The 16,654-nt window shown below is 41.9% G+C and overlaps 1 protein-coding gene across 4 annotated transcripts in view; it reads right to left on the bottom strand.

Moving 5' to 3' along the window:
• LOC147151301 (protocadherin-1-like) overlaps positions 1-16,654 on the bottom strand; it is a 202,301-nt gene that overhangs the window by 173,919 nt on the left and 11,728 nt on the right. For all 4 annotated transcript variants that reach the window (XM_086017293.1, XM_086017286.1, XM_086017308.1 and 1 more), the window contains exon 3: positions 10,836-13,019. In XM_086017293.1, the coding sequence (XP_085873419.1) occupies positions 10,836-13,019 (2,184 nt within the window). The remainder of the gene's footprint in view (positions 1-10,835; positions 13,020-16,654) is intronic.

Here is a 16,654-nt window from a genome sequence, read left to right as displayed (position 1 = left end):
TGTGTGAGTTAACAGGCGACCTCAATCCTGCGCTAACCTCCTGCCAGATTATGGCCAGATGCTAATCCCAGCATTCCCCCCATTTTTGTTCCTGTCTTTACTTCCTTCCTTTTTCTTGGTTATGCATTTGCCTGCTTTTGAATTTGAGCGGCTAGTCTTCACTTCACAATGGGAGCTCCTCAAATCATTTCCAATTTCAAATTCAGGAAAAGAAAAAAAAAAAGGAAAAGAAGGATGAAGATGCGAGGTCAAATGCAGGATTAGCGACGAACAGATGTTGATGCACACGCAAATGTTAAGAGCTGGCTAAAGTGCTCCTTAAATGCGTCTGCTACCTAATCCTGCGCGCAACACACTGGCGTGCTAACGCTTACCAGCTTTGCGTAATGTCAACCGGCAAACAGGAAATCAAATATACCCCACTAAAAAAAAAGGCTATAATGTGCAAAGATGCAAGTATTGGATTATTCAAGTATTGCAGGCTCCAGAGGTATTGCACAGTGTGAACATTCACAAAATAACACAAAATAAAAATATGGTGCAGTGTGGTTGACATAGAAGCTGTTTTCTTAGTCTTTAAATTTGTCAAATTTGTTTTGTGTGCGGCGTTAAAGTGCCATCATGTCAAACCAAGCAACCAAAAAATATCTGCTTTCTACTAACAAATGCTTAAAATTATTTGCAGAAGAGCACAGAAAAGTCCAAATACATCCAATAATTATTTTTTCTGTAAAAATTAGTTTGTAAAAACCAAAACAACAGGAATTAAGGAATTAAATCTAGAATTAACATTGTAGATGTCAAGATATACAGTATCTGTAACTTTATTGTGACTAGTCGAAGAACAGATAGAGATAGCTCTAGATCTACAATTCTGCTACAGATATCCATAGTTCACATAGCAGGTATCTGCAACTAAATTGTAGGTATGTGTAATGATGAAGCCCATAAACACGGATGGCAAAAGAGATGTCATTTGTCCTCGGTGAAATGGCGTTGCAAATCTATGAAATGCTGATTGTGAATTAGAAGAGTGTAGTTAGAAAACTGAATTGGATATTCTATCCAGAAAGGCTGCTTATATGTTAAAATGGAGTTACCATACAATAACCATGGAGACAGTTTTGGCCGATCTACAGTTTGAAAAAAGTCATTTGAGGAAAAGAAAAAGAAAAAAAATAATTCTTGAAAGATTATGGCTGCTTTTTTAAAATTATTATCTTTAATCAACATCTACTATTATTTTATCAGAAACTTCAATTTTACTCTCATAAAATAATGTAATAATGTTTGTTTTTTTAAGATTTACCAACTGTTTTTGTTTTTAACTCAGGAAAAGGATGCGTGGAAGCAGCTGATTTTAGTGTGTCATTAGCCCGTTAGTATGTTAGCGTGACCAGAGCTGCTGCCAAATTTGGTGCTGGTGGATTCGCTTGCTCACTCGCTTGGGTCAATCCATGTTTTATCGGCATTAGCCTGCAGCTAAATGACTTTTAGCACAGGGGCGCGTCAGGAAAACAAAATGATGACTGTGTCAATGGTAAAAGCGGTGCAAGTTTGTGGGTCGCCATGTGAGAGTATCAAAGAAGTCTCTCAACTCTAACCAACAGGCAAATTGTTGTTTTTCTCTAAAAATAATTCACTTTTCAATAAGATTAGGCTTTTAAAAAAAAAAAGTGTAGTCTTCTTGCTACGTGTGGTCTTCTTGCTATTTTTTCCTCCCTAAAGATTGAACCTCATAAGATTACAATTGTTTTTCTAAAAAAATGTAAAGATTTTCACAATATTGTGAGTTTTCCTCATAGAATTAAAAAAAGAATCCTGAGAAAATAACGTTGCAATTTTTTTCTCAAAACTGACTATTTTTCTATGAAAATGCTTTTCATCCTCAGAAGAAAACACATATTAAAAATAAAATTAAAAATATAGATTTTTTTCATTAAATTATTTGTATTTTTCCTGTGGAAAATGGAACTTCCTTCTCAGATTTGAAACTTATTGCATCAAAACATGAATCTTATCACCTTAAAATGTGAAATTTATCACATAAGAATGTGATATTGAACTTTTTTTTCCTAGTGTGGCAACACCATGCTTAGGTTCTTCTGCAAGTAACACAGTAAAAGCTTTACCATCCAATACATCACCTCCAAACAAGTCTGAATCTCTACACTACAATAAATCAGTTCATCACCAATATTTATCTAATAACATGACAAAAACATCAACATTTTACATAAAATACATTGTACTCACCAGAGATGTTTACTAATTATAGACAAAATCCATCCTCTTTTGCTCCTCAGAGTTAGCTAGTGTTGGGTAGTGAGAGCTAGCTAGCTAGCTAGCAGCTTTGGAAGTTGCAAGTAAATCACTTTCCAGGTTGAAACAAGGCAGCCAGGTGGCTGCGATGTTGACCTATGACCTCCAGAGGTGGGCAATCTGTCCCTTGGCCGGACCGGTGGGACCCTCCGGATGCCCCCCGACTTGGAACTTAACTGTTTCAAAACAACTTGTGACCGGGAGTATATTAAGCTGCGCGCAGCACTCAAGTATGATGCTGCCACATCAAGATGGAGTTCATGCACTTCATCTGGCGTCTTCTACTTCCAGAAATACGCCGTAGCAAACCTGCTGTGTATAGTGGTTTACTGGTATGCTTTTATTTTGAAGGCCGTGAACGAAGGGAAGTGTGGAAAATAAATAACTTGTTGAATGTGACTTCTGGTCGTCTGTTGGACCCAAATAATTATACAATACGACAAATGCTTGCAATGGAAGTAAGCACACACAGTTGGGTAAGTAGTAAAGTACTAGTGGCGCATTTTGAAGTGTGTCCACAGCGGGTTCGAATAGTAAATTGGCCAGCTAGATCCTTAAAAAGCTTCTACCGTTAGCATCCCTCCCATGGCGGAGGGTGATAATTTTTAGGAATAAGGGCGAGGGCTCACGGCGGGAAGGGTACCCAGGTCAAGGGTGAAGGGTCGCGGCCGGACCGGCAAAAAAGTGTCAAGTGCCCAGCTCTGATGACCTCACAATGTCCCCTTTTTCTTGAAAAGTCCACCTGCGTAATTATGAATCTCACTGAGTAGGACACGCCTGGCTGCAATATGATTGGCTGCACATTGTTAGTTCTAACCAGCCAATCAGAGCACGGAAAAATGTCATTTGTGAAGTCAAAGTAGCGAATTTGAAATTTGATTGGTTAAAAAATACAACTAGTGATTGCTGCTATGTGCCATACGCCAGCACTCGGGTTTCTGAATCTGCCCAAGAGATTACATTGACTTGGCAACACATCACATAGAAGCAGAAATCTGATTGGACAAAACAAATTTAACATAACACATGACTGGAAACTGGGCAGCCAAGAAACATGCTAAAAAAATGAAGGTAATAGACTGTTGGAAATCAATTAATATAATTTATTTTCAATTGTAAATGTAGGTCGAATGTTGCTAATGTTAGTGCATCTACTGTTAGCACAGCTACTGGTAATGTGACAACTTTTAGCACAATTACTGCTCCCATTAATATAAGACCTTTCAGGCCGTTAACATCACAATTAGCATTGGGGAGACATGCATTGCTGTTGTTAACTACTGTTAGCACAGTTATTTTTCAATGTTTTTTGTTTTTGTGAATTTAGATGAAGAAGATATCTTCAAGATTAGCATTTGTGAATCACACCTTGCTGTGTGTGTTTTTTTTTACTGTTAGCACATTTACGTTTATGGCTTCTTGATCTAGCATACAATTTATGAACTGCATCTTGAAATAAAGATAATGTTACTGTTTATTTTTATTTGTCTGAAGACAAAATCAAGATTAGCATGCATGACTAACAAGCTGTTGTCGTTGGGGCGTGTTAGCATCTGACAAACAGAAAGCAACACTAAATATGTCAAATTATCCCTCATGTGATGCACAAACAAGTCAGAGTTGATTTTTTTACTTTTTTTTGCTTCTGTGTTACATGTAGTTTCTGCTTGCGTGTTCTCCTGCACACGCACACAGAGCAGCTGGACTGCTTCTGACCTTTAACCCCACCTACAGGTACGCCGGTGCACTGACCTTCGCCTCCGCAGATGGCTAACACCTGCTAACACTGATACCGATGCACACGCTAACTTGTTTGGTGCCCTCGAGGGGTTCAATACTTTTACTTACTTCTGACATTGACTAATACCGACCTTTTTTTTTGTACTTCCACTAGTCACTGTGACGAAACACACAAACACACTTGTATTTGACATTGCTTTAAAGACTTGTATCACATTTAATCCCGTCATGTTTTTCATGATGATGAAATAGTAGCATGTTAGCTTGCTAACGGCTAACTTAGTAGTGATAGTAGTGTCTGTAGCTAACATTTGGTGGCATATTCGGTTCACAGGTTTAAGCAAATGTATGTAAATTTGTAAATACCACATTAACATGTTGCTAATCAAATAGCATGAAAACCGTGTTAAAAGACTGACAGATGACGTAGTGAAATTGTAAAATCCTCTCAGGTGTGTGCGTGGGTGTACGTAATTGTGCGTGTGTGTGTGCCTCAGGCGGGTTTCCGTTCCACTTCACTTGTGTTGTTTGGAGCAGGTGGTAACACACATGCACACAAACAAAAATATAAACACACACGCACACAGTGACAAAATGAAGTTTCTTATGTCTTGCAGACACACACATGCGCACACACATATTTTTTAGAACAGGTGGTGAGGCGCACTGAAAAAATAATGTTTCTTGTGTTGTGGATTTTCTGGACCCACCACATACTGACACACACAAAAACAACACGCTCACACACATACACAGGCGCATAAGCAGTTTTTGAAATGTAAAGTTTCAGCGGGTCAAGGGTGTAATGTGTATTAGGTTTTTGGATGTAAGGTCAGTTTTAGGGTGTGAGGTGTCACTGGGTCTAAGAGGTATAAGATGTGGTAGGTCTTGGGTCTTTTGTCGGTTGTAAGGTTAACGCATTGTTCTCTCTCGGGCAGGGGTGCTCAAGTCCGGTACTCAAGAAAAACAATCCAGCCTGTTTTCCATTTCTCCCTGCCTGCAACACACCTGAATCAAATGATCACAATCGTTTTCAGGCTTGTGCAAAGCTTGCTGATGCCTGGATCATTTGAATCAGGTGTGGTGGATGCAGGGAGAGATGGAAGACAGGCTGGATAGGGGCTCTTGAGGACCGGACTTCAGCACCCCTGCTCTAGGGTGTATGGTTGTGTTGTCTTAAGAGTGTGAAGCGTTGTTGGTTCTGGGGTGCAAAGTGTTGTATGTTACTGTGAACTCATGTGTGCAAGGTGTGCTGCTTCAAGTTTGTAAGGTTAGTCCTTGGTTCCAAGGCATTGATGGTTCTAGGGTGAAGATGTATTCGATTTACAAGTGCAAGTTTGATTCTAGGGCAGGGTTGGGCAATTCCAGTCCTCAAGGGCCGTTATCCTGCCTGTTTTCCATCTGTCCCTGCTGCAAAACACCTGATTCAAATAATCATATAATCAACAAGGTCTGCAGAAGCCCACCCTGTTCAAGGGAGTGAGGTGTCATTGGTTCTCAGGTGTGGTATGTTTTTGGTTCTAGGCTGTAAAAACTGGTAGGTACTTGGGTGTAAAGTTGATTCCAGGATGTAAGAAAGTGTTTCTTGAGTGCAAAGTTCTTTGCGCTTCATTGGTTTCTGGCTAATGTTAGGAGACTTTGAAGGGGGCGTGGTTTGAATTTATTTTTTTGTTTTAATCGTATGGTGGTACTTCCATCTTTATGACGTTTTGTTCAGGAATGCTTGATTTCGACGTGGAAAATTGTGGAATGTTTGTTTTGTTTTGTCACAGTTGGGAGAGGAAGTGGGTCGCATAAAGACACCATTGTTGCTGTCCACACAGACACACACCCACACACGCACGTAGTTCAGCTCACCACCATCAGCTGTCAGTGAAACATGTTCCAACATGAAGTCAAACAACACTTGACTAGCGACATGCTAACAAATTCCCGCTAGTGCCGCTTGACTGCCAAAGTGCTTATGACCTCATGAAACTGGGAAAAACTTGCCACATTGAACGCGCCGGTTGCGTTTATTTACATTTTATACAAGAGCAGACTGTGGGCACAAACACGGGCTAAGCTAATGTTAGCATATACATTTAAGGGTGGTGCTGCTGTGTAAGATGAAGCAGGTTCTAAGGTGTAAAATTGAATCTTGGGTGGGTGTAAGGTAGATTTGGTTCTAGGGTTTAAGATAACGGTATGGTGTAAGGATCTTCTAGGGAGTGTTAGAGGTGCGCGACACACCTGATTCATAAGCATCACAGGTGGTATCTGCTAGGCACGCATAAGACCAGGTACTTGAAAAAGGACTAACTGCTTTTGCCATTTTAAATATATTTCTTTTGAAAAGATGACAAGAAAATGGTAAATCTTTTAGAAAAAATAAATAAAAGCGAACCATTCGGGTGATATTCCAAGAAATTACACCAGAATAAAAAATACCCTAACAATAAAGATCTCTTGATTTAGTAAATTATTAAGACACTGAAATCTTTAAACACTCAGCAGCAAAAGCCTATGACACATCTAAGTATTCAAGTTAAAGCCAAGTTGTCATTATAGTACAAATATACACTTTTTGTGATAAAAAAAAATACAAACAATAACATCCATCCATCCATCCATTATCGATACCGCTTCTCCTCACAAGTGTCACGGGGCGTGCTGGAGCCTATCCCAGCTGTCTTCGGGCAGTGGGCGGGGGACACCCTGAATTGGTTGCCAGCCAATCGCAGGGCACACAGAGACAAACATCCGCGCTCACAATCACACCTAGGGGCAATTTAGAGAGTCCAATCAACTTACCATGCATGTTTTTGGAATGTGGGAGGAAACCGGAGTACCCGAAGAAAACCCACGCAGGCAAGGGGAGAACATGCAAACTCCACACAGAGAGGCCGGAGCCGGATCGAACTCATGACCTCTGAACTGTGAGGCGGACGTGCTAACCAGTCGACCACCGTGCCCCACACAATAACAGTTACAATTATTGCTAACTATATTAAAATTCTTTTTATAATGATTTTTTTTTAAAAAGACTGTATGGAATTGTATATGCTAAATCTGGGGTTAAGATCAGGGGATGTCGTGTATATGATCTGGTGCATACGTGAAGCCCTTTGAGACTTTCTTGTGAGTAAGGGCTATATAAATACATTTGACTTGACTTGACTTGACTATACACTTTTTAGGCGTTGAAATCTTTGAATGTTCAACAGCATATTGTAACGAATTGGGTTATCTGTGTTGTGGTCGGATTTGTGTGTTGCTGAGTTGTGATGTTTCCGAGGTTCATGAATGCATCGTAGGGCAAGCGAGTTGAGCAGCGGAGAAAGAAGAGCGCGAGCAGTTGTACTTGGATTAATAAAAACGTGATAATTAAACTACGTCTGACGGCGTGTTCCTGGAAGACGCTACAATATGATAAATCTCGCTATTTAAATTTGACGTTTTTGCTCCCTCGTTTCAGAAACATTCACAGTCAGATGATGCCGTACATGTTAGACGTGCTACACAACATAGCCGCCCATCTTATATAGCAATGTCGGCACACAACTTTCGGGCTTATCAACGCACCTTTCCCCATCGGTGATGGGGAACAAGAAAGCCAGAATGTTCCCAAATAGGAGACCGCAGTGTACGCGGGGACCTTCGAGCTCTGGCTCTCACTGTTGTGCCGCCACTCTCTTCTCCCGCATGCAACGTCCGTGCGTAAGCTCGCTCTAATAAGTGGACCGAACCGAATGCAAGTGGACCGAACCGAACATGCCATACCGAAACATATTATTACACCCAAGTGTACCATTAAACCCCCTAATATATATCCATCCATCCATTGGGGCGTGCTGGAGCCTATCCCAGCTCTATATATATATATATATATATATATATATATATATATATATATATATATATATATATGTATATATATATATATATATATATATATATATATATATATATATATATATATATATATATATATATATATATATATATATATATATATATATATATATATATAGACAACAAGATGTAGAAGACAACAAGAGAAAGTATGGGGTCTTGAGTGCATTTTGTCAACCTTCTGTTAGTGTCTCGTCTTCAAGTGACTTCACAGGCACCCAAAATGGACATGCCACTAACTACTATGTCCCATGTGTGCGTGTGTGTCAACACACACGCACGCACGCACACACAAACACACAAGTCACCGTGTTGCCATGGCGACAGTTAAGCGTTCAAGCAGGAAGGACCGTGTCCGACTGCTAATGTGGCATCCGTGTGTGCATGTTTGTTTTGTGTTAAGAAGTGTATTTTTGTGTGGAGGTAGAAGTGTGTGTGTGAGTGAGAGTGAGATATGACATGAAAGCTTGACACGTATGGAGATAAAATGCTTTATTTAATAATAAGTAGTATTTCTTCTTTGCCGCATAGCTTATCATTTGCAATAATCACAAAATAATACTTTTTAGCTTTTTTGTGCCCACACCAATTCCCTTACAACATTTTATAGTATAAAGTCTACAAACCCCTGTTCAAACACCAGGTTTTTATGATATTAAAAAATGAGACCAAAATAAATATCTTCCAAACCTTTTCCACCATTTATGTGACCTTTATCTTGTATAACTTCATTCAAAACAAATTAGTCTCAGGTGAAAAATAAAAAGAAATAAAAAGGCACAACCCGCTATTCTAATATATATTTATTTCTACGCAGGTGGAAATTATAGCGCACATGGATGGATGGATGAATAGACCTTGAAAATGAAACATTGACTCGTAGTATACATAGTTTTTTTTTCTTTTGAAGTGGAAAATTGAATTTTTAGGACGTGTCAACAGCCAATTGAGGGATTAACTCTTACAAAAAAATAATAAGATAATTAGGGCCCTAATTAGAAAATATTAAACAATTTTGAAAATTACATTCATGACAGTACCTTTAATATAAAAAAATAATCCCTAACGTTAAAGTTTAATGTAGTAGTGATGTGCAAAACATTTGATCTCCATTTGTGAAAGACAGAAGACGTCACCTGCACCATTACCACCATCATCATCATCATCCTCCTCACCATCATCATCATCCTCATCATAATCAAGCAATGAGTGAAAGCACAGAGAGCGCCACAAGAAATAACAGTGAAGCATGTTTATTGCAATGAAATAAGCTTTTTAACTTGATAAAAAAAAAAAAAAAAACAACAACAACAAATAATAAAGAACTATACAAACATTGTATGTACATGAAGTTCAGGCAGAGAACAAAAAGGGGAAGAAGAACACTGAGGAAACTCATTTAAAGTGAGTGTAAAATGTGTGTGTACTGTGTAATATGTCTTTGGTTTGCCCGTGCATGCGTGTGTTGTCAACACCAACAGCAGATGAGGATCATACAATGAACAGCACACACAATTATGAATATATATATATATATATATATATATATATATATATATATATATATAACGTAGTGGGTATTTACAGGGTGTGACGATAAATAAACGAGACTGTGACTCAATGCCAACGGGCTAACTGCGTATGTCAGTCTTGTGGCATATCTGTCAACTTTTAAGAAAATAATGTCAACTTCTCTCACTCGTGCTTGTTTTTTTAGGCTTTTGCTTAAAATGCACTATGACCTTGAAAGTTCAGCTTGATTTGATCTGGTGGAAACTTTGAATATTTAACTGTTGAAAGTTTCAGTTTCAGTCACTTTAATGTTGTCTAACAAGGAGCTGGCCGCTGAGTTTAAGTGTCATTAGCAGGTAACAACAATGAGCCTGGAAGACTCACTGAAAGGCATACAAGTAAAATGAAAGAATGTAAAATAAAGTTCCCCTGTTGGCTCAACCTGAAATCTCACCCGAAAGGCCAACATCCCAAAATTAAGAAAAAAAAAAAAGTTCAGGCAGTCTTGTTTTTTTACCATCTCTATGTGGTCTTTGATTGTCCGTTCTTATTTTTGTTGGACCTTTGACAGCCTCCCGTTGACATAAAGCCAAGAACAAGTTTTCATTCACACACATACACACACACGCTGGACATTAAATAGAACAAGGCACCGTGGATAATAAAAGAAGGCCAACATTACCCACCAAGAGTCTGTGCAAACTATTAGATTTTTTTGGGAGCTTGGCTGATTGTGATGACTATCAACTGAAGGACCTTCCTAACTTTCCTAACTCGTTTATTTCTTCCTCCGAAACAAGCTTGACCGGTCCAAAGCCAATAGAAATCTCTCAACAATACAAAAATGGGAGAAGAAATTAAAAAAATAAAATAAAATAAACACAAAAACCCCCCCCCTGAAAATTAAAGCGAGGATTTCACACTGGTATTTTGTCAAAAAGACTCAAAGAGGCTGAACTGGGACATCTGTGGCATCAAAAGTCGACACTCGCAAGGAAATGTTTGCAAAAGCTCCTTCATAGAACGCGCATGTGAAAACAAACAAGACAGTTAAGTAAGGCTAGACCCACAGCAGGTTTTAAATGCCCCTTTTTGTGGTTTAAGCAACAAAATGTCTCAGTTGGAACCCCCCATGTGGTCTATCCCGCATCCTTCATGACGTCCATGTGGAGGGTGAACGAAAAACATAAAGTGAAACAAAGCCAACGGAAAAAAAGGAAAAATGAAGATGAACGTGGTGGTTGGGGCGGCTGGGGATTTGGTGAGTGCGACTTTGGTCTACGTACGTCCCCAGGGCCAAACTACCACACCCCGTCGGTCCAATAGATGTCCCGCTGGTACATGGGCGCGTTTGCGTAGTGTCCTACCTGTTTGCTGCTGTATTTGGGCGGATTGGCCTTGTAGCTGTAATCCGAATATTGGTCGGAGCCCGTGGAGTTGTTGTCACCCGTGCCCACGAAGGTGTTGGTGGCGGGGAGGTCCTGCACCGCCTGGTGTTTCTTTGAGGCTGAGGGCGATTGCGGCTGAAGCTGGATGGATGGCAGCGGCGAGTTGGAGCGATAGTGGCGCCCCAAGTCAGGGCTACCTGGTGGGTAGTTGAGGGGCAAGTGGATCCGGGGGCTGTCGCTTACCACTTCGTTGATGAGATTGAATTTAAGGCCCTTCTGGAGGCTGGCCTCCTCATCCTCTTCCAGAGGTTTGGCCGGCTTGGGAGCTTTGCCCTTCTTGCTCTTTTTGCCCTTGGAGTTTTTGGGTCCCTGCTTCGGCGCATACAGGTCTTTGCTCTCCTTCTTTCCTGCCTGGTAGCCGCTCTTGGTGTCCTTCTGGAGCCTGTGCCGGATGACCACCACGCCCACAATGACCAGAATGACGCCGGCGATCCCAGCAAGGCTTCCATACAGGATGTTACTGCGCTGCGCCAGGGCATAGTTGGGGTCCCCCGCAATGTCCCGGTCCAGGGGGGTGTACAGACTGTGGCTCACCAGAGCCTCAATCAGTGACACGTTGGCTTTGGTGTCATTGACAAAGAGGTGCACCAGCGCGGTGGTATGACGGCGCGGCTTGCCTTTGTCCCGAACCTGGACCACTAGCCGGTGCAGCCCGTTGTGTTTCCCGGTGAATTCCTGCACCAGGGTGATCTCCCCCGTGGTTGGCGAAATATGGAACAGTCCATAAGGGTTACCCCCAGTGATGGTGTAGTCCAGCTCGGCATTGGATCCAGAATCAATGTCCTCGGCCTCCACCACCTCTACACGGGTCTCTGGTGGGGTGACGGGGCTCAGGTACTTGTAGGACGAGTTGGAAGGTTTGGTGACATAGGGGGCATTGTCGTTTTCATCCAGCACGTTGATGGTGACGCCCACATAGGAGGATCGAGGGGGGTCACCGGCGTCCACCGCCTTTAGACGGAAGGTGTAGGTGCTTTCCTTCTCCCGGTCGAAGGAGATGCTGGACAAGATGTTTCCGGTGCCATTCTGGATGACAAACTTGCCGTTGTCGGGCTCAACAAACAGCTTCACTCGGGCATTGTCGCCCTTGTCGACGTCTGTAACAGTGACCACCCCCACTGGGTTGAGCGGTGGCATGTTCTCGATGACAGAGAAGCTGTAGCCACTCAGCATGAACTTGGGGTCGTTATCGTTGCGGTCTAGGACATTAATCACCACTGTCGCTGTGCCTGTTTTGCTCGGGACACCTTTGTCGGCCGCTGCCACGCGGAACTCGTAGCGCTCTGTCTCCTCACGGTCCAGCAGATTCTTGACCCGAACCTCGCCGCTGCTGCCATCGATTTCAAAGAGCGCAGTGGCTGAGCGCTCAACGATGCTGTAGACCAGTTCGGCATTGCTGCCACTGTCGGCATCGGTGGCCACCACTTGTAGCACCCTGTCGCCCGGCTGATTCCCCTCTGCAAAGTCCACTTCCATAATGGCCGGGGAGAAGGTGGGGGTGTTGTCATTCATGTCAGTAACCTGCACTTTTAGGGAGTTGGTGCTAGACAAAGCAGGATTGCCGGAATCCACTGCCACAATCTCAATCCTGTAATCCTTCACTCGCTCGTAATCCAGCAGCGTAGTGGTCTGCAGGAAGTACTTCCTTTTACGGTCATTGCTGGACTCGCCCAAAGGCTGCAACTGGAATGGGACATCGCCGGCCACCACACACGTCACCACCGCGTTCTCCCCCTCGTCGCGGTCCGACACCTGGACCAACGCCACTGCGGTGCCCACCGGCATGTCCTCTGAGATGTTGGCGATTCCATCCTGATGCGTTACTAGGCCGATACCACGGATCTCAATGGTGGGAGCGTTGTCATTCTGGTCCCGAACGTTGATGGTCACCAGGACTTTGGAGCTCTTGGAGTTTGGTCCGCGGTCTTTGGCCACGACAAAAAACTTGAGGAAACTCTCCTCCTCACGGTCCACCATGCCTTTTACGTAGATGATTCCTGTGGAACGGTCGATGCGCAGAAGTCTCTGGACTGCCTCGGACATCTGGTGCAGGCTATAGTCGATCTCGCCATTAGTGCCCGTGTCAGCATCGTTGGCACGGACCTGAAAAGGCAGACAACATGCATTAACTCTTTCAGGGCTCAAACCACTTTGTCCCACACCAGTCTTCAATCATGGCAGAAACATACAAATATTAGAATAAATTACCAATTGAATAGTTTGGCTGACATGAATGAAGGAATTTGAATGGAAACTGGTTTTATATCCCCTAACCCACGAATCGTAGTCCCTAACCTACTAACTTTAACCAAAACCCAAACCCACAAAATTGAATCCCAAACCCTAACCACTTACTCTACCTATAACTTATAACACCTAATTCATTAACTTCAACCTTATCCATAATCCCTTAAAACTAGCCCACTAACTTTTAGCCGAAATTCTAACCCACTTACTTCAACCACTGACCCTACATTATTAACCTTAATTGTAATCCTTGACTCGACTGCTAACCAAATTTACTAAACCTAACACCACACCTAAACTAATCTTATCCCGAACCGATTAACCCTTACCATAAACCGTAACCCTATCCTTACCCTTACTCACTAGCCTTGACCCATAGTCTGACCTAAACCACTAAGATCTTACCCTACCCTAACACTTCCTTACCTTAGACCCTTGCTCACTAGCCCTTGCTTGAAATCCTTAACCCCAAACATTAACCGAAAGACTTTAACCCCAACCCTACATGTGACCCCCAACACAACCTACTAACCCTACACCTAAACCAATCTTAACCATAACCCACCAACTTTAAACCCATTACTCACATGAATAAGTAATCTTAGCAAACTCTTACACTAACTATGAAGCTGTTTTCAACATAACATTGTCCTGGAATTGTTTGTCCAATCGAAGAGTCAAATTTAACAGACTTGCATGACACCAGATGCATTAGTCGGATTATGTTTGTTTTACGGCCTCGCAAAGAGCCATAATGAGAGACAGCGGCTAAGATACCGCTACAAACATTTCCCTCCTGTCCGGCTGGGAGCAGGAATCATTGAGACAGGCGGCAGCTCATTGGTCTTTAACGGCCACGAGTGAATGTTAATGTTCTTCTTCTTATTAGGATGAAAGCACAGCCTCCTCTTGGGAACATTAGCAGACGAGGGAGGACGCATCACAGCCGCTTGTGATCCGCATTCACTCAGCCAAATAAAGTAAATTTGATTAGAAAAACAAGGGGAAAAAAAACAATCAAAACAGCTGCTCTGAATGTCCAAACATCCTGGTACATAACGTTAATTCATCTTTGACTTTGGCGATCAGGAGAAAAATTGTGCTTGTCTTTTTACTATACTTTTCATGAAAACAAATACTTTCATAGCTGGCCACATGAGAGAACATTAATGTTCTTATTATTATTATTAGAACAAAATGCACCTGTCGTGGATAAATAAATGGCTCAACAAGACACTGACAGAGGTCGTTATGGTGAATGAACCCTCTTTACTGAACACAGAGAATATTTAAACATGGTCAGTGTACAAACAAGTGAAGGACACAAACTCTGATTTTTGGAATGAGGGGGAGTTAATCTCATAAAAGTTTGCTCACCATATAAACATGTGATTCTACCTAGTTGACAAACTTTAACCCTAATCTCACCCTAAACCTACCCACCAATTTAACCCACGAGCCCCTTAGCACTAACTTCTAGCCCCTAAAACTTAAGAGTGGAAGTCAACCCCCCCAAAATGTTTGCAATAATATGTTCTATGCACCTTCACTAGTCTAAACATGGCATTCTGATTAAGATTATGTTTGTGCAATATGAGATAAGTAGTAAAATCCTCCCATTTTTAGCCATCTCATGGGGGGCCATTTTGTAATTTCTGTCGACTGACTGCTACTACAACTACTCAGGGCTCAGGTAACACACAATCATGGCTCAGCTTCAGAAAACAGGTGAGCCGTGATAGGTCATTACCTGCGCCCTGAATAACTGTGATGTCATTTTCAGTCGACAAAATGGAAAAAAATGGAAAAAGCAACATGATTTTCCTGTCAAAATGTAAAATTTAGGTATATGCACAATATCAAAAGTACTGTTGTCAAGGAACAAAAGCAATAAAAAGTTTATTTCACACGCATGCACACACACGTACACACGCACCCCCACGCACACACACACACACACACACTATAATTCAATAAATATTTACTGGAAAGCAATGTGACTTTGGCCCTTTCTACAGAGACATGCTCAGAAATTCATCTTGTGACACTCATATTTTGGCAGCAAATTTTCTTTTCTTCGTTTTTATGTCTACCATCCTCAAAAAGGACTGCTCGCAAAGATATGTTGTAACAAACAGTATGTAGCCAAGGATGGCCAAGGTGAGCAAGACATCACAAATCATATAAGTGGAATGAACGGAACGGACACAAACTGTGTTGACCTCCACTGAACTCCCGAGGCTGACTTTAACCCTTTCCACAAACCCGACCCAGTCGTACGACTTTTCAAATAAATTTTAATCAAAACAAGTACTATGTTTGAATGCCCAAAGGTCATATCGTAACATACTGTAAGTTACAGTTATCTTTGCCTTTGGAGCTCAAACTGGAAGACATTTGCACGCCTTTTCTTTTCATTTAACCCTTATAAAAAAAAAAGTTAAATTCAGCAGCCCTGATCTCCCTTTAAGCAACGTCAGGGTGTGAAAGGTTGCTTCCCTCCGCAGAATCCTCGAGGGATTTGCCAGAGCAGACGAGGAGTTCATCCGACCTCCTAATCAAAATCTTCTTTTCCGCTTGCCGGGTGACAGCCGACAGTCGGAAGTTGCTGATTCCAGTCGCTAGCGGTTAGTGCTGAAGAAAAGCCCAAAGATCATTTCTCCTGCCCATTGATTTGCTTTCCAGGCGGGAAGGCTTTAAGGAGCGCCGCGTTTCTCAGAGCGGCCCGTAAATTATTGACAGCTTGGGGCAGGATTGCCTATCGAGCGGACGAGCAAACGGCCGACAGAAGCGCCGTTTGTCTTCCGCGTTAACAATTAACCAGCGTTGACCCGCACTGACGCTTTAGCTTGCACTTCTTTTTTTAGTCGATTGTCTTCGCTTCAGCACTAATAAGGCGACTTGACTTTTCACGTACGCGATTCAATGTCCTGTTGCCGTGATTTAGAGATTGCGAGTCGTCTGTCTTGTATTGATTGTCAACGAAAAGATGCAGCGAACCTTATCTAAAAACCTCCTGTGTCAAATGAATTCCACAAGATTGGTGTTGAAAAGGACAACAGCAACTAAGGACCAGAAAATGTCAATGCCTGTAATCAATCAATCACATCTCATTTGATTCCTTTTAAGGTACTGACATTTGTTGAAAAGCCGCAAAACGTCACAGTATGTTCCGGATTAAAAAGTACACACACGCACGTATTCATTTAATCATGTCCATAATCAGCAAATTGTATATCAGGATTAAAACTCTGTGGGAGGAAGTTGAGCTTCCACTGCTGTCACGTCGTTCCCAAAGAACAACAAAAAGTCACAGTATCTCATAGATTTCATCATGCCCATAATCTGCCAGTTAATTACATATGATGAACATTTTGGAAACATTTGAGCTTCTTTTGGAGGCACACTGTTCCAAATAGGCAAAATCAGATTTGGGGGAAAATTTGGTCAGAAAGATTACATTCGGGGCATTATTAATCGTTTAAATTTGT

This window comes from Filicampus tigris, chromosome 2 (assembly GCF_054856515.1).
Source record: "Filicampus tigris isolate MCC_2025a chromosome 2, RoL_Ftig_1.0, whole genome shotgun sequence".
In the NCBI taxonomy this organism is placed as follows: Eukaryota; Metazoa; Chordata; class Actinopteri; order Syngnathiformes; family Syngnathidae; genus Filicampus; species Filicampus tigris.
Note: the sequence above shows the minus strand (reverse complement) of the source record. Positions and strands in the feature narration are given on the sequence as shown.